Genomic DNA, 27,069 nt, shown 5'->3' with positions numbered 1-27,069 from the left:
CCGGACACATGTCCACATAACGTCTTTTCTTTATTTGTGTGTGAGGAATGTTTCCTGAAAGTTTGGCCGTACCTTTTTGTAACACCCTGTATAGTACATATGTGTTCGAGGAAATGTAAGACATGTTATTTGGCCTCAAGGGTGACAAAGTGCAGTGCTTTGCCTCTTTACGCAGGATTCTTCTATCGCACATCACTGTATTTCGCTCTGTAGAATTCAAACGAGTATATTTTCTAATGGAAGCCATCAAACCTAAATTCAGGACAGTGCAAATTAAAATGTTCTGTGGTGCCTCTTCTACTCCCAGTCGGCCGCTTTGTTATCCTACCCCCCTTTTTTTCTTTTTTTTTTTAAGGAAAAGAGAAAGAACCTCACGATTAATACTGGGTGGGATTATTTGTAACAGGAAGGATAAGAACTCTTCAGAGAATTTGCACTCTTGATTCACTATTACCTAACAGTTTTCTCTTTTAGTGACATAAAGTTAAATACAGGAAACATAAAAACAGCAGAGAGAAGAGACAAGCAAGACAGTACAGACGTCGTCAATCCTTAGGTCCCAGCATTTTTTCCCCTCTGTAATTTTGCTACAGCTTTACACGGCGTGTTTCCCCTTCTGTGAAAGAATCTATTACGTCATTAAAGTTAGTCAATCGTTTTGCTACAAGAAAAATCAAAATGTCGTTGTCTAATACTGAAAAAGCTGTTATTAAGAATAGTAACCAAGACTAGTGTGGTTTCTCGATTTGATTACGTCTAATTTGTCCCCGTCTCTTAGATAAAACAAAATAGGCTTTTTAGATATTGCTACAATTACACACACCAAATAAGCGAGACATTTTTGGCCCAAACGGTCATTTTTATCTGCCTCATTTACGTAAATAAAACGACAGAATATAATTGACGAAGTACCAGTATCAACTGCCTATTAGGCCTGTTACAAGCAAAATGTTTTATGTTAGGAAATACACTCCTGGAAATAGAAATAAGAACACCGTGAATTCATTGTCCCAGGAAGGGGAAACTTTATTGACACATTCCTGGGGTCAGATACATCACATGATCACACTGACAGAACCACAGGCACATAGACACAGGCAACAGAGCATGCACAATGTCGGCACTAGTACAGTGTATATCCACCTTTCGCAGCAATGCAGGCTGCTATTCTCCCATGGAGACGATCGTAGAGATGCTGGATGTAGTCCTGTGGAACGGCTTGCCATGCCATTTCCACCTGGCGCCTCAGTTGGACCGGCGTTCGTGCTGGACGTGCAGACCGCGTGAGACGACGCTTCATCCAGTCCCAAACATGCTCAATGGGGGACAGATCCGGAGATCTTGCTGGCCAGGGTAGTTGACTTACACCTTCTAGAGCACGTTGGGTGGCACGGGATACATGCGGACGTGCATTGTCCTGTTGGAACAGCAAGTTCCATTGCCGGTCTAGGAATGGTAGAACGATGGGTTCGATGACGGTTTGGATGTACCGTGTACTATTCAGTGTCCCCTCGACGATCACCAGTGGTGTACGGCCAGTGTAGGAGATCGCTCCCCACACCATGATGCCGGGTGTTGGCCCTGTGTGCCTCGGTCGTATGCAGTCCCGATTGTGGCGCTCACCTGCACGGCGCCAAACACGCATACGACCATCATTGGCACCAAGGCAAAAGCGACTCTCATCGCTGAAGACGACACGTCTCCATTCGTCCCTCCATTCACGCCTGTCGCGACACCACTGGAGGCGGGCTGCACGATGTTGGGGCGTGAGCGGAAGACGGCCTAACGGTGTGCGGGACCGTAGCCCAGCTTCATGGAGACGGTTGCGAATGGTCCTCGCCGATACCCCAGAAGCAACAGTGTCCCTAATTTGCTGGGAAGTGGCGGTGCGGTCCCCTACGGCACTGCGTAGGATCCTACGGTCTTGGTGTGCATCCGTGCGTCGCTGCGGTCCGGTCCCAGGTCGACGGGCACGTGCACCTTCCGCCGACCACTGGCGACAACATCGATGTACTGTGGAGACCTCACGCCCCACGTGTTGAGCAATTCGGCGGTACGTCCACCCGGCCTCCCGCATGCCCACTATACGCCCTCGCTCAAAGTCCGTCAACTGCACATACGGTTCACGTCCACGCTGTCGCGGCATGCTACCAGTGTTAAAGACTGCGATGGAGCTCCGTATGCCACGGCAAACTGGCTGACACCGACGGCGGCGGTGCACAAATGCTGCGCAGCTAGCGCCATTCGACGGCCAACACCGCGGTTCCTGGTGTGTCCGCTGTGCCGTGCGTGTGGTCATTGCTTGTACAGCCCTCTCGCAGTGTCCGGAGCAAGTATGGTGGGTCTGACACACCGGCGTCAATGTGTTCTTTTTTCCATTTCCAGGAGTGTAGTTTCATATGCTCCAGTTTCTCAAGCATGAGATCGAAAAGTAGTGGTAGCAGTACGAAATTGTTATTAAATTTGGAATCGTCACAGTGTTCCATATAATTTGTGTAATGTCACCATTTCTTCTCCTTCCTCATTCTAACAATCAATCTTGTCATCACTAATTCTGTGACTATACCTGCCAGTTTCAAAACTTATTTCCTGGCTAACTCCACTAACCCTGCCAGAATCACCGGTTCAGTTATCCCACGTTTATTTTCCAGGTAGGCGTTATTACGTGTTCGTACAACACGTTTTCCGCGTTTTTCCGAGAACAGAATGTAAGCGGCTGCTAACCAGGGAAAGTACAACTGGCGCGTGGGAGGGTTGCGATCTGGCAAAAATTTTCTGTCAAAATTTGAATTTCTTGGATACACTGAGAAGATAATATGTAACCATTTTTACCTGTTACTCCATTTGGTCGCTTATTTTCACTTTGATAGTTTGAATCTACAGATTTCGCTGGTAATTATAACAACACATCATTCGCACGCCCAAGCAACCACATCAACAAACAGCGATTGGCATTCATCCGTTCTGGTTCATTCGGCTCAGCTCGGATAACCCCGTCTCCTTTTGTCTATAGGAAAGCTTTTTATTTCTTGATGCGACAGGGATTCCCCTAAGCGGCACATCATGTACACTATGCACGCATTCAGTGATCGACTTATGATTCGTTCAGAAATGAACTTAGAATGTGCTCAGATTTGCCCCTCCCCCCCCCCCCCCTCCCGTTCCCTAGGCGAAATGACGCTATTGGCTGGAGTGTCACGGGAGGCTCTGTCCCTTGCTACTGCGCATCGTCCCACACCACCCGCTGCCTTAGCTGCACACAGCTGTGCTAGAGTTCATTTAGCACCTCCGTATTGCTTTCGAGCTGACTAAACGATCATATGCATGCTGTTCTTTGTTGAATCCTCTATACTTTTTTTAGTAATATGACTGGTAATGGTGCAGGACTGATGACCAGTACTCAAAGATAGATTGATGAAGTGTTTGGTAACGCAGTTTATTCGTGGATGGGCTACATTTCCGTAAAATCCTTCCAATGAATCCCAACCTAGCATCTGCTTTTCCTACGTTTTGTTTCATGAAGTCATCTCATTTTGGGCCACTCTATATGGTTCCTTCTAACAATTTACAATTTTTACTTTTTCTGGTGATTTGTCATTAATAGTGTAAACCTAGTGTACTGGATTTCTTGGCCTAAAAATGTGTATTAGGTTACAGTTACTTCTGTTCACTGTTAACTCCCGCTCTTGTCCAATTATCAATCATCTCCAGGCCTTGCTACAATTCTTTACAGTATTCCAGTGTATCTATCTTCTTATAGACAACCACATGGACTTTCATAAGCTGTCCACTGGATCATTTATACCTGTATGGTTGCGTTGTGGGTCTGCCACAATCAGTCAATCAAGTAACGTTATTTTATCAGTTGTGTCAGTATGTGAGCCATGTGCGTTTTTTAATGCTATAGAACACTTAAATTATGACAGTACCAGTACCTGTGTTTTGTACTCTAAATTTTATGTATTTTGATAGTTAATCATGTAGACAGTTTTGTTTGAATACAGGACAGAATTCTTTTATTTATGATCAGACATCTGTAATCATACTTGCATATTACAAAAAGCAACCTTCGTTTGTTTTGTACAGATACTGTTACTCTCCGCCCCAAAACACGAACTTAGGTAGGAAATTTAGTGGTGTAGCTTCATTAAAGTGACAAAACTTCCCACTTCATAATGCCTTCTTGCACAGTAAAGTGATACCTTTTGCAAAGCTCTATGAACTTGTGGTGCTCTTTTGGGTTTCTCATTCGCCTTGTTATATGGTACCACCATGTGCCAACTTCATCAGCATCATCCATAAATCACAGCTGTAGCTTGACAGCTATTTTGCATTCTTTTGTCGTAAAGCAATACATTGTGTATTGTGTATTGAACTGGGGACCTAGAAATGAAGTAGTGGCTTCGTCCTGCTGTAGCTCTCAGTGGTTCACAACCCCACAACATTTCACAGCAGTCCACCCACCCCACCGCCGCCCCACACCGAACCCAGGGTTACTGTGCTGTTCGGCCCCAGTGGATCCCCGGGAACGTCTCATACCAGACGAGTGGAAGCCCAAATGTTTGTGTGGTAGAGTAAATATGGCATATGCGTATGTGGAGACAGTGTTTGTGCAGCAATCGCCGACACAGTGTAACTGAGGTGGAATAAGGGGAACCAGCCCAAGGTGCATGGAAAACCGCCTTAAAAACCATCCACAGGCTGGCCGGCACAATGAACCTCGACACTAATCCACCAGGCAGATTCGTGCCGGCGAGTGGCACGCCTTCCCACTTGGAAAGCAGTGCGTTAGACCGTGTGGCTAGCCAGGCAGGCTGAAGCAATAGCTACTGCAAAGATCCAATTAGTTTGAGTTGTTTTTGATGACTGTGATTTGTGGTCAGAGATCTGTAATCATACATGTGTCTTATGATAAGCAATATGAGTGTTTTTTCATCCATGTTATTACTATACACAATATAACACATACTTTCAGAAAATTTTAGTGGTGTATATTTGTTAAAATATGAGCCTTAGTTTCTTCAGAATACAAGATGTCACACCCAGGTGAACGTTATTTCCCATCCAGAACACTACTGAACAAGCAAAGTAAAAAAAATAAAGGTAATGCAAACCAGTTAAAGTCAGAAGTTACCATAGGATGGGAGAGAATGGGGTCAGTGTAATGTATCTAAATTTGGTGAATTGAATATTATGCATCTAGCAACAAAAGTTATTTGCAGAGTTTGAAATTGAAAGAATAGGCACATTTATGGTAGGTCATATGGAAAAGTTCTAAACTTACAGCTCTGTATGGAAACAATGTGTAGGAGAAATGTTTAACAACATACACACAAGAAGATGTGGAATGCTCTGATAATACTGGATGTATTATCATCTACTAATATGTCTGGTGAATGAAGTAAGAAAAATAAATGAGTAAAAAAATTGTTTGACAATACTATGAGACAGAAAGTTGCCACTCACCATATAGCGGAGATGCTGAGTCACAGATAGGCACAACAAAACGACTCTCAAAATTATAGTTTTCAGCTGTTAAAACCTTCATCAACAATAGACAGACAGATGTGCATGCACACCCACCCACACACACCCACCCACCCACCCACCCACCCACCCACACACACACACACACACACACACACACACACACACACACACACACTCACCCAAACGAATCTCACACACACAATGTGTCTGCCTATTGTGGATGAAGGCTTAAACAGCTGAAACCTATAATTGTGAGAGTCTTTTTGTTGTTCCTATCTATGACTCAGCATCTACACTATATGATGAGTAGCAATTTTCCTTCTCATAAAATTGTTACCTTCCATCCTTGATTTTCCATTGTTTGAAAAAAAATTATTTGAAGTTGTTTCTGGTGAAATTCTTTTAGTGTACCTTGATTCATAATCAGTTGCAAGCTTCAGTTTTTGTAAAAGTGACCCATTATGTGGGGTTTGCCACAAAATTATTGCCAACGAATGAAATCTTCAGCAGAATTTCCTGAGTGAACTTCACACGAAGAAATGTCACGGTGGCAAACCTGCCTTTGTGTGATGCTCATGGTGTTCAGAATTTCTGTTTCAATTGTTTGTATGGTTGGTATCATCCAAGGGGATGCACCAAAACTTCCTGAAAAATAAACATAAGAATAAAAAGTAAAAATAAAGAATTGATGTAAGGGTGTAGTATAAGAATATGAGAATATAAAAAGATTGCAACATCTAAAAATATCATACACACATATATTATATAATAAATTTGTGATGCATATTGTGGAACACAGTTACAATTTAATAATTTGTATAATGCTCTCGTGTCCTCTAACTTTATAAGAAACATTCTTGTAGTAACCTTCTATGGACATGGATAGATAAATCAAAACACTAAAATAGAATAAAAACAATAATATAGTTTTGAACACAGGACACAAAAGTGAGAGGCCGTGATGCTAGCCAGTAGGCCACTATTAGGAGTCAGTTTACCTAATGCTAAAACACAAGTGAAGTTGAAAATTGTAACAGACATTTTGTCAGAAACGTTCTAGTATCTATAGACAAAGCAAGTCACATTTTCACTTATTTTGGCTCCCCTTCCACTGAGCGAAGTTTCTGGGAAATTGGGTTATGGCGATTGCTGTACTCTCCTCATAAGCAAGGCATAATATTGTTGATAACTTAAATGAGAGACGTTACTAAACAGTGCACTATGACGAGAGGATATACGCTTATGGAATGGATGAAATTTATGGGCAAATTGTTTAATGTGCTTCACAAACATGAACTGAACCCAAGCTTTACGATGAACTGGGAAATTTAATTTTCAGAATAATTTTTCGGCAAGAAACGTTTACAATAATATTCAGCTGCTAGTCCAGGTTTTTTCATATGTGGAAGCAAAAACCATGCATGGCTCATGCTGGTAGGACTCAGCAGATAAGAGCGGAGACACACCTGGTCATGGCATGATGTGGGTGCCACAAAATGTGGCAGCCCCCAAAGTGACCAGAGCACTGTGGGGTTGCTGACCCTTACAGAATGCATCCCACACTTGGCCAGCAGTGTGCTATACAAATGAGGTTGGCATCTGCAGTGGTTCTGTTTCAATGAAACGTCCCCACTTCATGATAAATAAATACCACTATTAACTATTGCTATACACAAAGTCTGGGCGGATTATAAGCAGGGAGGCTGTTGGTGTGAATTGATTAAAAAATGAGTCCTGTACCACCACAGTTTGTTACCTAACAGGAGTGTACACCATTTAAAAAATGAAACCGACATCTACAAAGTGTTATTGTTACACAGCAAGAGCGTATTTTGTTGGAAAAATGAATAAATACTGCTGATTTAAATATTAAATAAGCATTCCTACATTGCTCTTAGTTCTAATAATGTTACCCACATATACACAAACATTCGTCTGGTTTAAGCACAAAAAGTTGCTGAGCTCATTACATCAGCTGTCAGGTACATCCGGATTTTAGTAAAAAGTCTCTGAATGTTGCTTAACAGTGCTCAAAATAATTGAATAATGCAATAAAACATGACTGTTATTGTTTTAACAGGAAAACAGCTTTGCAGTTTTTCAAGCTCTCACCTTTTTTATACTTAAGAGGACTATCACTGATTATCATGTCATAGTAGCAGCCACTTTGAATCCGCTATATGGGGTAATAAATTATCCTACTTAAGTCAATAATCCCCCCCCAAGAACCATTGACCTTGCTGTTGGTGGGGAGGCTTGCGTGCCTCAGCACTACAGATGGCCGTACCGTAGGTGCAACCACAACGGAGGGGTATCTGTTGAGAGGCCAGACAAACATGTGGTTCCTGAAGAGGGGCAACAGCCTTTTCAGTAGTTGCAGGGGCAACAGTCTGGATGATTGACTGATCTGGCCTTGTAACACTAACCAAAATGACCTTGCTGTGCTGGTACTGTGAATGGCTAAAAAAAGGGGAAACTACAGCCATAATTTTTCATGAGGATTGCAGCTTTATGATTAAATGATGATGGCGTCCTCTTGGGTAAAATATTCCGGAGGTAAAATAGTCCCCCATTCGGATCTCCGGGCGGGGACTACTCAGGAGGAGGTCGTTATCAGGAGAAAGAAAACTGGCGTCTTACGGATTGGATCCCATAATCGGGCAGGTAGATTAGAAAATTTAAAAAGGTAAATGGATAGGTTAAAGTTAGATATAGTGGTAATTAGTGAAGTTCGGTGGCAGGAGGAACAAGACTTTTGGTCAGGTGAATACAGGGTTATAAATACAAAATCAAATAGGGGTAATGCAGGAGTAGGTTTAATAATGAATAAAAAAAATAGGAGTGCTGGTAAGCTAATACAAACAGCATAGTGAACGCATTATTGTGGCCAAGATGGACACGAAGCCCACACCTATTACAGTAGTACAAGTTTCTATGCCAACTAGCTCTACAGATGATGAAGAAATTAATGAAATGTATGATGAGATAAAGAAATTATTCAGGTAGTGAAGGGAAATGGAATATTTAATAGTCATGGGTGACTGGAATTCGAGAGTAGAAAAAGGGAGAGAAGGAAACATAGTAGGTGAATATGGATTGGGGGTAAGAAACGAAAGAGGAAGCCATGTGGTAGAATTTTGCACAGAGCATAAATTAATCATAGCTAACACTTGGTTCAAGAATCATGAAAGAAGGTTGTATACATGGAAGAAGCCTGGAGATACTAAAAGGTATCAGATAGATTATATAATGGTAAGAGAGATATTTAGGAACCAGGTTTTAAATTGTAAGACATTTCCAGGGGCAGATGTGGACTCTGACCACAATCTATTGGTTATGAACTGTATATTAAAACTGAAGAAACTGCAAAAAGGTGGGAGTTTAAGGAGATGGGACCTGGATAAACTGACTAAACCAGAGGTTGTACAGAGTTTCAGTGGGAGCATAAGGGAACAATTGACAGGAATGGGGGAAAGATATACAGTAGAAGAAGAATAGGTAGCTTTGAGGGATGAAGTAGTGAAGGCAGCAGACGATCAAGTAGGTCAAAAGACGAGGGCTGGTAGAAATCCTTGGGTAACAGCAGAAATACTGAATTTAATTGATGAAAGGAGAAAATATAAAAATAGAGTAAATAAAGCAGGCAAAAAGGAATACAAACGTCTCAAAAATGAGATCAAGTGCATAATTGCTAAGCAGGGATGGCTAGAGGACAAATGCAAGGATGTAGAGGCTTATCTCACTAGGGGTAAGATATATACTGCCTACAGGAAAATTAAAGAGACCTTTGGAGAAAAGAGAACCACTTGAATGAATATGAAGAGCTCTGATGGAAACCCAGTTCTAAGCAAAGAAGGTAAAGCAGAAAGGTGGAAGGAGTATATAGAGGGTCTATGCAAGGGCGATGTACTTGAGGAAAATATTATGGAAATGGAAGAGGATGTAGATGAAGATGAAATGGGAGATACGATACTGCGTAAAGAGTTTGACAGAGCACTGAAAGACCTGAGTCGAAACAAGGCCTGGGAGTAGACAACATGCCATTTGAACTACTGACGGCCTTGGGAGAGCCAGTCATGACAAAACTCTACCATCTAGTGAGCAAGATGTATGAGACAGGCGAAATACCCTCAGACTTCAAGAAGAATATAGTAATCCCAATCCCAAAGAAAGCAGGTGTTGACATATGTGAAATAAGTCACAGCTGCAAAATACAACACGAATTTTTTACAGACGAATGGAGAAACTGGTAGAAGTCGAGCTCGGGGAAGATCAGTTTGGATTCCGTAGAAATGTTGGAACGCGTGAGGCAATACTGACCTTACGCCTTATCTTAGAAGAAAGATTAAGGAAAGGCAAACCTACGGTTCTAGCATTTGTAGACTTAGAGAAAGCATTTGACAATGTTGACTGGAATACCCTGTTTCAAATTCTAAAGGTGACAGGGGTAAAATACAGGGTGCGAAAGGCTATTTACAATTTGTACAGAAACCAGATGGCAGTTATAAGAGTCGAGTTACATGAAAGGGAAGCAGTGGTTGGGAAGGGAGTGAGACAGGGTTGTAGTCTCTCCCCGATTTTATTCAATCTGTATATTGAACAAGCTGTGAAGGAAACAATAGAAAAATTCGGAGTAGGTATTAAAATACATGGAGAAGAAATAAAAACTTTGAGGTTCGCCGATGACATTATGATTCTGTCAGAGACAGCAATGGACTTGGAAGAGCAGTTGAACGGAATGGACAGTGTCTTGTAAGGAGGATATAAGCTGAAGATCAACAGAAGCAAAACGAGGATAATGGAATGTAGTCGAATTAAGTCAGGTGATGCTGAGGGAATTAGATTAGGAAATGAGACAAAGTAGTAAAGGAGTTTTGCTATTTGGGGAGCAAAATAACTGATGATGGTCAAAGTAGAGAGGATGTAAAATGTAGACTGTCAATGGCAAGGAAAGCGTTTCTGAAGAAGAGAAATTTGTTAACATCGAGTTTAGATTTAAGTGTCAGGAAGTCGTTTCTGAAAGTATTTGTATGGAGTGTAGCCATGTATGGAAGTGTAACATGGACGATAAATAGTTTAGAGAAGAAGAGAATAGGAGCTTTCAAAATGTGGTGCTACAGAAGAATGCTGAAGATTAGATGGGTAGATCACGTAACTAATGAGGAGGTATTGAATAGAATTGGGGAGAAGAGGAGTTTGTGGCACAACTTGTCAAGAAGAAGGGACCGGTTGGTAGGGCATGTTCTGAGGCATCAACGGATCATAAATTTACCATTGGAGGGCAGCGTGGAGGGTAAAAATGGTAGAGGGAGATCAAGAGATGAATACACTAAACAGATTCAGAAGGATGTAGGTTGCAGTAAGTACTGGGAGATGAAGAAGCTTGCACAGGATAGATTAGCATGGAGAGCTGCATCAAACTAGTCTCAGGACTGAAGACCACAACAACAACAACAACAACAACATGTCAATAATAAGGATAAGAGCCGTGCGGTAGTGGCATCCATCTCAGACAGCCATACTGGGTAATAAATTATCACATTAAGGATAATAGACTATCCTGATTGGTTAAGAAATTATCAAGAATAAATCAGGAATAAGGATTAATGTAATAAATAAAGATTTTTATCTATCCATCCCAAAGGGATAATAGACCACCATTTACGGATAATATCTGAAGAAATACCTCAGAACCAAGACTGAGTTAAAATATCTATTTTGAATTCATGACCAGTTTCAAAAGTTCTTTGCTGTCATCTTCAGATACACATTATAACATAGACACACATTGCATTTGTAAAGATATTGTCTATGCAAGTAGTAATGAAATACATAAATAGGCTATAATGGTTTAGAAATAGATTTCATACAATATATTTTTCAAAATTATGCAATATATTTGACAATGTTAAAAATTTAAATAGTTTGGAAACGTAAGCTCTACTGTCAGGTAGATGTCAACCAATTAGTATGTCATTAATAAAAATATTATTTACGATCGTATTGCCATCCAACTTTCACCAATTACATGTCATCACACACAAGCTCATCTGGAGCATTTTTTCAAAGAATTATTTCATACAGAACTTGCAATGTGCAGTGGCAATAAATTAAAAAGTAAAAAATTAAAAAAAATCTTTCGATGGATTGCTTTTCAGTCTAATAGATATGACTTATACATAGCAAAATTAAAAAAAAATCTTAGCAGTTTATTACTTAAATGCCGGTATTGCTCCTTCATGAAGGCTTATATATTGAAAGCTGTTACTACAGTACAGTCTGTATAAAATGTCTGAAATTTGCTTTAGCTTCAGATTTGGATTACTTTAGTTACTGTACAGATCTCTGATAAGCGAATTGTATAATTTATGTAATGTAAATTCAAAAAATAACATCTGCTACAAGGCATCCACCTAGCTGCCTAAGTTGTTACCTATATGTAAAACATTATAATTACGTATTTCATTACTACTTGCATAGAAAATATCTTTACAAATGCAATGTTTGGCGGTCATAAGGCAGATCCAAATGTGATAGCAAAGTAAATATTTCTTAAAATATTACGATCTGCGGATTATCCCCTTATCAGAATGTAATATTTAATTTATATGTAAGGTAATTCGACTGTAGGAATGTGAGAGAGGGAGGGGGGAATGGGGATGGGGTTAGTAATGGTGGGATGGGGGTCACAAATCATTGATGAGGGGAGAGAAGGGTGACTGGTCGTAAATCACTGGGCCAGAAGCAGCATAACCATCATAATAGAGTATCTGATTTTGGTAAGAAGCACATGTTATACGTTTTGTGGAAATGATTCTTTTTTATCAATGTATCTCAGAGAATATTCTTTTCATGATGACATATACATAGTGCTGCCACCATAACTAGTATTAAATTAAAGAGACAATTCTGTACCCTTAATGTCAGCTTCTTTTTATACATTTCAGGACAAGACTGTATTGTTTTTACCATGGATGATTATTCAAGTCCTGGTGGATGTATTATTGGCTGTAGTAGGCGTTGTTGCATGGGCTGCTGATTTTTGGTATGAACTTCCTTTTGATGGCCTTAATATATCTTTTTCCGCTGGCATCTACTTGTGTAAGTATACTATTATACAGACTCGTTTAGAAGTCGCTCAACTGTCATTACACTTACTAATACTCATCTTTAATTATTACCTTCAGTAATGTAAATGTCCAAATAATCCACTTTCACAACGCACATAAAACTAATTCAGTCTTTTTATTTAAGCACATCTTATTCTTAAGTAGCTGAGTATCTGGCCTTGCCCAAGTATGTATTTATTCCAATCTTTTATTAGTCCATCTCCTTCTTCACCTGCACTCTGTCCATCTCCTCCCTGATCTCTTCTCTGTCCACATCCCTCACCCCCTCTCTCTGTCTGCATCTTCCATCTCTCCTCTCTGTCGTACCCCTCCTCCCTCTCTCTGTTGTCAATCTGCCCCTATCCCTCTGTTCATCTACTCCTATCTCCTCTGTTCATCTCCTCCTCCTCCCCCTCCATTCACCTCCTCCACCCTCCTGTAAACCCATCTCCCCTGGCCTTCCCTTTTCAATATACTCTTCGCCCCTCTCTCTGTCCATCTTCTCCCCTCTCTCTATCCATGTCCGCCTCCCCCCTCCCTTGTACATCTCTTTCTCTTTCCTTTTATGTCCATCTCGTCCTAGCCCCTCACTCTTCCATCTCCTCATCTTTCCTTCCTCTGTCCGTTTTACTGTCCCTTGTCTCTGTCCATCTCTTCCTCCCTTATCTTTGTCATTCTCCTCCTTTCCCTTCACTATCTGTCTGTCTTCTCCTTCCCCTTCTCTCTCCACATTATCAGGCTCACCCCAACTGGGGGTCAGTTGCTCTTACCCCCACAGTATTCATTTCCGGATTGTAACCATTATGTGTACCAAATTTGGGTGAAATCGATCAGTGGTTAGTTTCGCCTGAGTACACACATGTCAAATGTATATAACATATATCTGATATATTTTACACATATTGGTACACATATCTAACCTGTGCTTTAGAGAATTGCACCCTGCTGTTTCATTTTCACACAGTTCCATGTTTATGACGTTGCATTCCTGAACAATGTGCTGAACAATCACATAATTTTTGACATACATCCATTGTCATATGGGGCTACTGTCTGCTAAATGTATTGTGAAAAGAATTAGTAGTAAAGAAGTAACAAATTAAAAAGCCAAACATGATGTGGCAGCTTTTCACGCGTTTCAGACTTTATGATATTATTTGTCCTGAACTATCTCATACAATGGTATAATTTTCTAGGTTCATTCCGCGGCACATGTAAATACTGTCTGTGAAATCTGTTGCAAATACAAGTAGTAGTAAAGATATAATATATTACAATGTCGTACATTGTGCCACAGTTCCAAACATCTTGGTACTTGGTGTCATATCTCATAAATTATGGGTCGTACGGCGACACATTTTTGTACGTACCTTCAGCAACAAGTGTGGATACCACCTCCGAAATGTGTTGCGAATTAAGTTGGTAGTAAAGGAGTAATAAATTAAAATGTCATGCATGATGCAGTAGTTTTTCAGCATCTCAGTACTTGACGTCATATCTCCTGAATTATGTGTCGTACAATGATATATTTTTGTCCATACACTCAGCAGAAGATGTAGATACTGTCTGCAAAAAGTGTTGCAAATGGAGTTAGTAGCCATGACATCACAAATTTAAACGCCTTGCATGATGCTGCAGTTTTCAACGCATCTCAGTGTTTATTATGTCGTATCTGCAAACTATGTGTCATACGATGATATAACATTTCTGGTACATTGAGTGATGTATGTGAATACTGTCTGCATAATGTGTCAGAAATACAGTGAGTAGTAAAGAAGTAATAAACTGAAACGTTTCATTAGATTAGATTAGATTTACTTTCATTCCAATTTATCCGTAGTGAGCAGGTCCTCCAGGATGTAGAACATGTCAGAAAAACAACAATACACGGCAAATACACTCCTGGAAATTGAAATAAGAACACCGTGAATTCATTGTCCCAGGAAGGGGAAACTTTATTGACACATTCCTGGGGTCAGATACATCACATGATCACACTGACAGAACCACAGGCACATAGACACAGGCAACAGAGCATGCACAATGTCGGCACTAGTACAGTGTATATCCACATTTCGCAGCAATGCAGGCTGCTATTCTCCCATGGAGACGATCGTAGAGATGCTGGATGTAGTCCTGTGGAATGGCTTGCCATGCCATTTCCACCTGGCGCCTCAGTTGGACCAGCGTTCGTGCTGGACGTGCAGACCGCGTGAGACGACACTTCATCCAGTCCCAAACATGCTCAATGGGGGACAGATCCGGAGATCTTGCTGGCCAGGGTAGTTGACTTACACCTTCTAGAGCACGTTGGGTGGCACGGGATACATGCGGACGTGCATTGTCCTGTTGGAACAGCAAGTTCCCTTGCCGGTCTAGGAATGGTAGAACCATGGGTTCGATGACGGTTTGGATGTACCGTGCACTATTCAGTGTCCCCTCGACGATCACCAGTGGTGTACGGCCAGTGTAGGAGATCGCTCCCCACACCATGATGCCGGGTGTTGGCCCTGTGTGCCTCGGTCATATGCAGTCCTGATTGTGGCGCTCACCTGCACGGGGCCAAACACGCATACGACCATCATTGGCACCAAGGCAGAAGCGGCTCTCATCGCTGAAGACGACACGTCTCCATTCGTCCCTCCATTCACGCCTGTCGCGACACCACTGGAGGCGGGCTGCACGATGTTGGGGCGTGAGCGGAAGACGGCCTAACGGTGTGCGGGACCGTAGCCCAGCTTCATGGAGACGGTTGCGAATGGTCCTCGCCGATACCCCAGGAGCAACAGTGTCCCTAATTTGCTGGGAAGTGGCGGTGCGGTCCCCTACGGCACTGCGTAGGATCCTGCGGTCTTGGCGTGCATCCGTGCGTCGCTGCGATCCGGTCTCAGGTCGACGGGCACGTGCACCTTCCGCCGACCACTGGCGACAACATCGATGTACTGTGGGGACCTCACGCCCCACGTGTTGAGCAATTCGGCGGTACGTCCACCCGGCCTCCCGCATGCCCACTATACGCCCTTGCTCAAAGTCCGTCAACTGCACATACGGTTCACGTCCACGCTGTCGCGGCATGCTACCAGTGTTAAAGACTGCGATGGAGCTCCGTATGCCACGGCAAACTGGCTGACACTGACGGCGGCGGTGCACAAATGCTGCGCAGCTAGCGCCATTCGACGGCCAACACCGCGGTTCCTGGTGTGTCCGCTGTGCCGTGCGTGTGATCATTGCTTGTACAGCCCTCTCGCAGTGTCCGGAGCTAGTATGGTGGGTCTGACACACCGGTATCAATGTGTTCTTTTTTCCATTTCCAGGAGTGTATTTACAACTCACACAAATAAGCTAATGTACCATTCCACGGGTCCCAAGTGTAATGATCGTCATTTTTTAATGAACACTATATGAAAGAATCATTTTACAACTACGAATGCACTGAATTTAAAATAAAATAAAGTTTATTTATTTATTTATAAGGTAATAAACGTGTAATACAACTACTACAATACTTATTTATAATGAACACAACACATTACTGCACTGAAATGGTGCAGAAGTTATACTGTACTTATATATATATATATATATATATATATATATATATAAATCAATTGGTTCTACTGAGAAATTCATCAATGGAGTAGAAGGCGTTGACCACCAATAAATCTTTTAGGCTTCTCTTAAACTGAATTTCATTGGTTGAGTTTTATGCCATGAACAGCGAAAATGCAGTAAGCAACAAACTTTTTAATTTGATCCTCTTGTGGGGTCACTAGCTGGAAGTAGTTTTGTAAAGGTTTGAAATAAAGTTTGTTGCAAGTGTCTTAAGTGCTTTTATTCTCAAATACTAAATGACCGGAGTATGGGTATTTGTGTGTAATGAGCTACAGTACTTTTTCATTCTCGGCTCTTTGATAGGTATGTGTTTCCTATCCCCACAGTATTTCTTTCCAAACTGTAAGTGATCTGTGAAACAAGTTTGGTTAAAACTGATTCAGTGTTTTAGAAAGAAATGTGGAACATACATACATGTAGAGTATCCATAATTAAGGTTTCAGTTTCAAAACGCTGTAGAAAGACAACCACTGCTGAGAATGTCAAATTTGAACAGCATATTATTGACGCAGTTGGAAATGTCATGGTGCAAAAACGTTTAACGAAAATTCGACCAGTAGATGGCGCTGTACGCGTCAGAATATGCACACCAACAGACAGACGACACGTGACTGTTCCTCAGTTTGCGTGCAAGACACCAAACATGACCATCTCTATGAAGGATTGTACGCTTCTGGTAAAGTTCTTGTACAAGACCTGCAGAAGTTCCAGACACTCGACACTATGAAAAAAGTCATTGATCTGATGCTTGCCAAGGTACTGGGGAAAATTACTACAAAATTCTAAAAAGGCAGGTCCGTTTGAAGAGCAGTGTGGCAGAGGGAGGAAAGCAACTGATCCAACGTCAGTTGGCGATGTTGCCATAGCGTTGCAAGAGAAGTCGAGCGGTGATGTGGAAACATGCAGTGCACGTGGAATTGTCCGAATGTAGGACATGCCTGTGAGCATGGTGCATAAAACCCTGTGAAACATCCTGCATTGCTATCTGTACAAAATTACCCATGTTCAGGAGTTGCTTCCTGCTGACCTGCCAGATAGACAAACATTCTGTCTGTGATTTCTTGCTTGCATAGAAGTGGACAATGATTAGACGAACATTCTGTGGACAGAAAGAGCCCATTTCCATCTCCAAGGATTCTAGAATACGGGCAATGGAAAATACGCAGGCACGTGATCTGGTACCACTTAATCCTGCAAAGGTGGCTGAGTGGTGCGGGTTGACAGCATCGTTTATCGTGGGCCGCATTTTTTCGAAGAGATGAGTTCTGCGGATCCTGTTACATCTACTGTTATTGGTAAAGGCTGCGAGAGTCATTCCGTGCATTGGAGGCCAGTGAAGTGGGTGCTGCAGGGGCGTTTCTGAAATGCGAGAATTATAAGCTGTCATTTTCCTACAGCCTGGCCACCAGATCACGTGATCTTAATCTGTGTGGATTCTGGCTGTTGGGTTATCTAAAATATGTGTTCAGTGCTCAAATTAAGAACGTACCTGAATTGAAGGCACATATTGCACAATGCGTTCTCAACGTGAGCGCCGAGACGTTCTGATTTGTTGTGAAATGTGTTGTTTCTCAATTTCAGCTTGTGGAAGAAAACAGTGGACCGTATACTGAAGATGTTTTGCACCAGTCTCTCGACAGTTAGAAACCGACGCCATTTTGCTTTTTATGCGGTTGTTTGGCCACAAGACAATTTAAAACTGTATCATTTCCATTTTTAATCGGTCTTTGGCCTCAGGACAAGTAGAACTGGCCTTCCCATCCGATGTTGTACGACCTTGCCGTGGTGGATAGGCCTACGCAGCTAACAGTGACACAAACGCTGACTGCCGAACTTGTGCAGTCATGGAACATTGAACGGCACGGATGATGTAACGTGCAACTCAAATCGTCGCCATCGCATTACGATTCATCTGGCATTTGTAGCCTACCCCATCTATGTTAAGACGCTTACAGCGCCATTTATGGTTAAAATTTTCGTTAAATTGTTTTTTGTTCCATGACTTTTCCCCGTGTGTCAATAATATGCTGTTCAAATTTGATGTCCTTTTCAGCCGTGGCTCTATTCCTATAGCGTTTTGAAAATGGAACAGTAATTACGGATGCCTGTACATATATACGTACCTTCGTTTTTATTATACATATGGATTCTTAAACTCTGAAGTGAAGCCGGCCGGAGTGGATGAGCGGTTCTAGGCGCTACAGTCTGGAACCGCGCGACCGCTACGGTCGCAGGTTCGAATCCTGCCTCGGGCATGGATGTGTGTGTTGTCCTTAGGTTAGTTAGGTTTAAATACGAGGGCTGTCCAGAAAGTAAGTTACGATTGATCGCGAAATGAAAATCACAGTGAAAATCAGAAATGTTTCATTTGTAACAGTTAGCTACACCTTTCAGCTACTTCTCTATGTAGTCGCCGTTCTGACTCAGACATTCGTTGTAGCGTTGTACCAACTTTCCAATACCCTCATCATAGAAGGTAGGCGCCAGTGCTTTCCGCCAATTCTCTACGCTGGCCTAAAGCTCGTTGTCTGTGCCAAAATGTTGTCTCCATAGCCAGCGGTTCGTTTGAGCAGAGATGAAACTCAGTGGGAGACAATTACGGGCTGTATTGTGGGTAACCAAACATTTCCAATTGAAAGGATGCAGGGACATCTTCATTGCCCCTACAGAATGAGGCTGAGAATTATCTTGAAGAAGAAACCGCATGACAGTTATGTAATGTTGGTTGCATAGCTTCAGGGGAAAATTCTCACAAGGCCCTCGTACTTGGCAGGAGAGACTATTTTCTATAACATCTTTACGCGATCACTAAGAGCTCAGGAATGAAAAGAGCGACATAGTTCTACCTAGTCATACTAGAGACACTGCCCAACACATCTTTGCAAAGCTTTATCGGATTTTCATAGTTGTTTCCATTTCGTGACCGATCGTAACTTACTTTCTGGACAGCCCTCGTAGTTCTAAGTTCTAGGGTACTGATGACCTCAGAAGTTAAGTCCCATAGTGCTCAGGGCCATTTGAACCATTTTTTTCTGAACTGAGTTTTGTAGCGCTGTTACTTTGCATCATTCTGAAACATTATTTCTCAATTAGTATGATTCAATCTGTCCACCACACAAGTCCCTCACTGAATCTGTGTACTTGGCTGATCTAGAAGTAGTGCATCAATCCGTCATCCTACTCCTCATAAAAACACTTCTCCATTTCTCCCTGTAGTAACTATAATTATATTACCTGTGTGCACAGTCAAACAACAATACTTCATATTTGACACAGTGATATATAGATTCTTTCGAAAAGTCTCTAATTTTTTACTATGATTGTAAGACTAACATAGAGGTTAAAAATTTTGGAATAGTGAGACCTAGTGATCGTAGTGATGCCAAGAGCTGTCACAATAGCTACTTTCCTCTCCGAACTCTATGTTAAAATTTTAAATAATTTTTCATTGGATAATACCTCCATGAACCATGAACCATGTACCTTGGCGTTGGTGGGGAGGCTTGCGTGCCTCAGCGATACAGATAGCCGTATCGTAGGTGCAACCACAACGGAAGGGTATCTGTTGAGAGGCCAGACAAACGTGTGCTTCCTGAAGAGGGGCAGCAGCCTTTTCAGTAGTTGCAAGGGCAACAGTCGGGATGATTGACTGATCTGGCCTTGTAACAATAACCAAAACGGCCTTGCTATGCTGGTACTGCGAACGGCTGAAAGCAAGGGGAAACTACGGCCGTAATTTTTCCCGAGGGCATGCAGCTTTACTGTATGATTAAATGATGATGGCGTTTTCTTGGGTAAAATATTCCGGAGGATCAAGTAGGTAAAAAGACGAGGGCTAGTAGAAATCCTTGGGTAACAAGAAATATTGAATTTAATGGATGAAAGGAGAAAATATAAAAATGCAGTAAATGAAGCAGGCAAAAAGGAATACAAACGTCTCAAAAATGAGATCGACAGGAAGTGCAAAATGGCTAAGCAGGGATGGATAGAGGACAAATGTAAGGATGTAGAGGCTTATCTCACGAGGGGTAAGATAGATACTGCCCACAGGAAAATTAAAGAGACCTTTTGAAATAAGAGAACCACTTGCATGAACATCAAGAGCTCAGATGGAAACCCATTTCTAAGCAAAGAAGGGAAAGCAGAAAGGTGGAAGGAGTATATAGAGGGTCCATGCAAGGGCGATGTACTTGAGGACAATATTATGGAAATGGAAGAGGATGTAGATGAAGATGAAATGGGAGATACGATACTGCGTAAAGAGTCTGACAGAGCACTGAAAGACCTAAGTCGAAACAAGGCCCCCGGAGTAGACAACATTCCATTGGAACTACTGACGGCCGTGGGAGAGCCAGTCCTGACAAAACTGTACCATCTGGTGAGCAAGATGTATGAAACAGGCGAAATACCCTCAGACTTCAAGAAGAATATAATAATTCCAATCCAAAAGAAAGCAGGTGTCGACAGATGTGAAAATTACCGAACTATCAGTTTAATAAGTCACTGCTGCAAAATACTAACACGAATTCTTTACAGACGAATGGAAAAACTAGTAGAAGCCAACCTCGGGGAAGATCAGTTTGGATTCCGTAGAAATACTGGAACACGTGAGGCAATACTGACCTTACGATTTATCTTAGAAGAAAGATTAAGGAAAGGCAAACCTACGTTTCTAGCATTTTTAGACTTAGAGAAAGCTTTTGACAATGTTGACTGGAATACTCTTTCAAATTCTGAAGGTGGCAGGGGTAAAATACAGGGAGTGAAAGGCTATTTACAATTTATACAGAAACCAGACGGCAGTTATAAGAGTCGTGGGACATGAAAGGGAAGCAGTTGTTGGGAAGGGTGTAAGACAGGGTTATAGCCTCTCCCCGATGTTATTCAATCTGTATATTGAGCAAGCAGTAAAGGAAACAAAAGAAAAATTCGGAGTAGGTATTAAAATCCATGGAGAAGAAATAAAAACTTTGAGGTTCGTCGATGACATTGTAATTCTGTCAGAGACAGCAAAGGACTTGGAAGAGCAGTTGAACGGAATGGATAGCGTCTTGAAAGGAGGATATAAGATGAACATCAACAAAAGCAAAACGAGGATAATGGAATGTAGTCGAATTAAGTCGGGTAATGCTGAGGGAATTAGATTAGGAAATGAGACACTTAAAGTAGTAAAGGACTTTTGCTATTTGGGGAGCAAAATAACTGATGATGGTCAAAGTAGAGAGGATATAAAATGTAGACTGGCAATGGGAAGGTAAGCGTTTCCGAAGAAGAGAAATTTGTTAACACCGAGTATAGATTTAAGTGTCAGAAAGTCATATCTGAAAGTATTTGAATGGAGTGTAGCCATGTATGGAAGTGAAACATGGGCGATAAATAGTTTGGACAAGAAGAAAATAGAAGCTTTCGAAATGTGGTGCTACAGAAGAATGCTGTGGACTAGATGGGTTGTCCACACAACTAATGAGGAGGTATTGAATAGGATTGGGGAGAAGAGAAGTTTGTGGCACAACTTGACCAGAAGAAGGGATCGGTTGATAGGACATGTTCTGAGGCATCAAGGGATCACCAATTTAGTATTGGAGGGCAGCGTGGAGGGTAAAAATCGTAGAGGGAGAGCAAGGGATGAATACACTAAGCAGATTCAGAAGAGTGTAGGTTGCAGTAGGTAGTGGGAGATGAAGAAGCTTACACAGGATAGAGTAGCATGGAGAGCTGCATGAAACCAGTCTCAGGACTGAAGACCACAACAACAACTATACACAGAAACTAATAAGGGACTTACAAAGAAACACCACCTACTTCACCTCGTACCTCAAGGAGAAAAATGCATGCTTGGAAGATATCAGATCCAGCAATCGATGCTGTGCGTAAATTTGGCCGTAATTCTGACTGTTCGCAGTTGTGACCATTTGCATGTACAGTTTTTAAACTTTGCGCCCACACTATTTGTCCGTCATTCACTCTGCCCCACTGCAGCTGCCTAATGCCAAAGCACCAACTACTGTGCAGCACAGCAAAAACGAGAACCCTGCCATTCGTCGAAAGTTGAAGGAAGGGAAGACTGGAAAGAGACGCACCATGTATCCTGGACGTATTTTGAAACCATGTTCGAGAACACATTGTTTCTTTGTCTTACATGAAAAGAGTACATAATATTTCAATCTCACGTTCACAGAAGTTCTATATCATGCATCCGAATCAAAATTTACGAAGGTAACCAACTGAAGACTTATTCTGAAATGGAGTGAATAATGTTACATCTACATTTTAATCACGCTAATCACGTTAAAAAATCATGCAACTGCCTCACTTTAACAGTGTCAGTGTTTCAGTCCAGAGAAAATAATGCACAAGAGCAACGTTAATAATTAAATAGTGCTAAGCTATTTCTTTAATGACACACCCGTTCATTTCATTTCATTAATCTACGTTGCATCTGTGGGTCGCAACATAAAAGTATTCAAAGCAAAAAGATCTCTGGTACCAGTTACCAGTTGGAAACTGCGCTCTTTGACACAATGAACAAAGCAGTATAGCTTCCTGGTACGCCTACATTATGAACACAGACATCTTACTCACCCTACTGTACAGTACTTCGCACCTGTGCATTTTATGACTGCAGTTGGTTGGAGCGAGTGACAAGCAACCGATGCATGCCAATGCTTAACGGTTGTGCTTTTAGAAGGTTATAAATGCGTACTATCGGAATTCGGTCCAAATTTTACTGTGAAACTGGTTGCTGTGGCTTATATATTGCTCTTGTTCTTTTTTCTCTGTAAAATATGAGGTCAAGTTGGTGATGTTCGTTTGTTATACAAGTATGAGGTCTGAGTGACTTATATTACTTTTATCTGCGGGTGGACCAAATAGTCGGAACTGGCTAGAAACAAAGCCATCTGGACCACACTGTTACAAAAACACACTGCCGAGAACATTATTATTTGCAGAAAAACCAGATAGTAATCGCTGAAAGCAAATATAATTTACAGATATCCACATATATACTCTCAAAAGTCCTCTAAATGTAGAGTATGGGAGACAGACTGAAGCACATACAATGGCAGTGACTGAGAAAAAATTGTTAGTAGTAAATATTTCAAACCAAAATGAGGTAACACGTTAAGTAAAACGCTATAGCGAACAGACCTAGAGAAGAATCTGACCAAGCTAATGGAAAAAACGTATATTGTAAAGGAACATTGATAAACAGATGAAAAAAGAAATACACTCCTGGAAATTGAAATAAGAACACCGTGAATTCATTGTCCCAGGAAGGGGAAACTTTATTGACACATTCCTGGGGTCAGATACATCACATGATCACACTGACAGAACCACAGGCACATAGACACAGGCAACAGAGCATGCACAATGTCGGCACTAGTACAGCGTATATCCACCTTTCGCAGCAATGCAGGCTGCTATTCTCCCATGGAGACGATCGTAGAGATGCTGGATGTAGTCCTGTGGAACGGCTTGCCATGCCATTTCCACCTGGCGCCTCAGTTGGACCAGCGTTCGTGCTGGACGTGCAGACCGCGTGAGACGACGCTTCATCCAGTCCCAAACATGCTCAATGGGGGACAGATCCGGAGATCTTGCTGGCCAGGGTAGTTGACTTACACCTTCTAGAGCACGTTGGGTGGCACGGGATACATGCGGACGTGCATTGTCCTGTTGGAACAGCAAGTTCCCTTGCCGGTCTAGGAATGTTAGAACGATGGGTTCGATGACGGTTTGGATGTACCGTGCACTATTCAGTGTCCCCTCGACGATCACCAGTGGTGTACGGCCAGTGTAGGAGATCGCTCCCCACACCAAGATGCCGGGTGTTGGCCCTGTGTGCCTCGGTCGTATGCAGTCCTGATTGTGGCGCTCACCTGCACGGCGCCAAACACGCATACGACCATCATTGGCACCAAGGCAGAAGCGACTCTCATCGCTGAAGACGACACGTCTCCATTCGTCCCTCCATTCACGCCTGTCGCGACACCACTGGAGGCGGGCTGCACGATGTTGGGGCGTGCGCGGAAGACGGCCTAACGGTGTGCGGGACCGTAGCCCAGCTTCATGGAGACGGTTGCGAATGGTCCTCGCCGATACCCCAGGAGCAACAGTGTCCCTAATTTGCTTGGAAGTGGCGGTGCGGTCCCCCACGGCACTGCGTAGGATCCTACGGTCTTGGCGTGCATCCGTGCGTCGCTGCGGTCCGGTCCCAGGTCGACGGGCACGTGCACCTTCCGCCGACCACTGGCGACAACATCGATGTACTGTGGAGACCTCACGCCCCACGTGTTGAGCAATTCGGCGGTACGTCCACCCGGCCTCCCGCATGCCCACTATACGTCCTCGCTCAAAGTCCGTCAACTGCACATACGGTTCACGTCCCCGCTGTCGCGGCATGCTACCAGTGTTAAAGACTGCGATGGAGCTCAGTATGCCACGGCAAACTGGCTGACACTGACGGCGGCGGTGCACAAATGCTGCGCATCTAGCGCCATTCGACGGCCAACACCGCGGTTCCTGGTGTGTCCGCTGTGCCGTGCGTGTGATCATTGCTTGTACAGCCCTCTCGCAGTGTCCGGAGCAAGTATGGTGGGTCTGACACACCGGTGTCAATGTGTTCTTTTTTCCATTTCCAGGAGTGTATAAATCAGATTTCACAGGGTTTATCAAAGTCGGCTGTTTTATATCACAGTGACTGTAGTCTTCTATGGTAAAATGATGAAAACAAAATAAACAACGCACAGACAGAGTGAGAAGTGAAAACATCATGTAGAATAAATGGTACATGATGCTGAAACATATCACTCCAAATTATACCAGCACATTAATAAAAGTGCACAACATGAACATCAAGGAAAAAGAGATGTAGGAACTCTGTATTGACGGTGGATGGTAGAGTTTGTGCAAACGTAGAATGGGAGATAACCAATAATGATTTACTGCTTATTAACAAGGAAACACATCTTCTCAGGAGACTGACTTTCATATCTATATATTTCCACAAACTGCACTTCAGTTTTATATTGTTTTTTATAACAAAAATAATCGAGACTGAGTCATGTTAACACAGTGTATTATCTATTCGCTGTACAGATCAGCACCAATAGGGTATTATTTAATGATTGGGCAATATTTAACATAGTCAGCAGAATAAACAGTTTCCTTATATTGCAAATAATAAATGTTTTCTGAGAGGATGACCCCAAGGGTAATAGTCATATAAAACAGCCTAACTAATGGTGCCATGGCCCGAGTGAACATAGCTGTTGCTATAAACTCCTCTGCTCAGTTTTTGTGGAGCCATCTCCATCAATATATGACAAATAGAACATGTATGTATGCTGCAGAATCAGTGGCGGATAAAGAAAAGCCACAAGGAGGGGGCGCTAAAGATATCTTGAGCTACCTTTCAACGTAATAAAATGATGATGTCACCCAGCACTTTATGTATGTGGAACGTTTATTATCGATTCTATTTCTTTCTTGTCCATTCGATAGAGGGCCTGCATAGTAACAATGCGCATTTAGGATTCTTCTATTACCGGAGATATACTCAATAGTTTCCCCCGCCTAACTCGCATTACGAGCTAGGATGGGAAACTACACTACTGGCCATTAAAATTGCTACACCACGAAGATTACGTGCTACAAACGCGAAATTTAACCGACAGAAAGGAGATGCTATGATACGCAAATTATTAGCTTTCCAGAGCATTCACACAAGGTTGGCGCCGGTGGCGACACCTACAGCGTGCTGACATGAAATTTTCCAACCGATTTCTCATACACAAACAGCAGTTGACCGAGTTGCCTGGTGAAAAGTTGTTGTGATGCCTCGTGTAAGGAGGAGAAATGCGTACCATCACGTTTCCGACTTGGATAAAGGTCGGATTGTAGACTATCGCGACTGCGGTTTATCGTATAGCGACATTGCTGCTCGCGTTGGTCGAGATCCAATGACTGTTAGCAGAATATGGAATCGGTGGGTTCAGGAGGGTAATACGGAACGCCGTGCTGGATCCCAACGGCCTCGTATCACTAGCAGTCGAGATGACAGGCATCTTATCCGCATGGCCTTAACGTATCGTGCAGCCACGTCTCGATCCCTGACTCAACAGATGGGGACGTTTGCAAGACAACAACAGTCGGGACGAACAGTTCGACGACGTTTGCAGCAGCATGGACTATCAGCTCGGAGACCATGGCTGCGGTTACCCTTGATGCTGCATCACAGACAGGAGCGCCTGCGATGGTGTACTCAACGACAAACCTGTGTGCACGAATGGTAAAACGTCATTTTTTCGGATGAATCCAGGTTCTGTTTACAGCATCATGATGGTCGCATCCGTGTTTGGCGACATCGCTGTGAACGCACATTGGAAGCGTGTATTCGTCATCGCCATGGTATGGGGTGCCATTGGTTACACGTCTCGGTCACCTCTTGTTCGCATTGATGGCACTTTGAACAGTGGACGTTACATTTCAGATGTGTTACGACCCGTGGCTCTACCCTTCATTCGATCCCTGCAAAACCCTACATTGCAGCAGGTTAATGCACGACCGCATGTTGCAGGTTCTCTATGGGCTTTTTTGGATACAGAAAATTTTCTACTGCTGCCCTGTCCAGCACATTATCCAGATCTCTCACCAATTGAAAACGTCTGGTCAATGGTGGCCGAGCAACTGGCTCGTCACAATACGCCAGTAACTACTCTTGATGAACTGTGGTATCGTGTTGAAACTGCATGGGCAGCTGTACCTGTACACGCCATCCAAGCTCTGTTTGACTCAACGCCCCGGCGTCTTAAGACCGTTATTACGGCCAGAGGTGGTTGTTCTGGGTACTGAT

The 27,069-nt window shown here is 42.6% G+C and overlaps 1 protein-coding gene across 1 annotated transcript in view; it reads left to right on the top strand.

Annotated features, from left to right (window-relative positions):
• LOC126106682 (uncharacterized) overlaps positions 1-27,069 on the top strand; it is a 379,708-nt gene that overhangs the window by 349,253 nt on the left and 3,386 nt on the right. The window contains exon 11 of the mRNA XM_049913049.1: positions 12,438-12,591. Coding sequence (XP_049769006.1) covers positions 12,438-12,591 — 154 coding nt within the window. The remainder of the gene's footprint in view (positions 1-12,437; positions 12,592-27,069) is intronic.

Source organism: Schistocerca cancellata, chromosome 10 (genome assembly GCF_023864275.1).
Source record: "Schistocerca cancellata isolate TAMUIC-IGC-003103 chromosome 10, iqSchCanc2.1, whole genome shotgun sequence".
Classification (NCBI taxonomy): Eukaryota; Metazoa; Arthropoda; class Insecta; order Orthoptera; family Acrididae; genus Schistocerca; species Schistocerca cancellata.
Note: the sequence above shows the minus strand (reverse complement) of the source record. Positions and strands in the feature narration are given on the sequence as shown.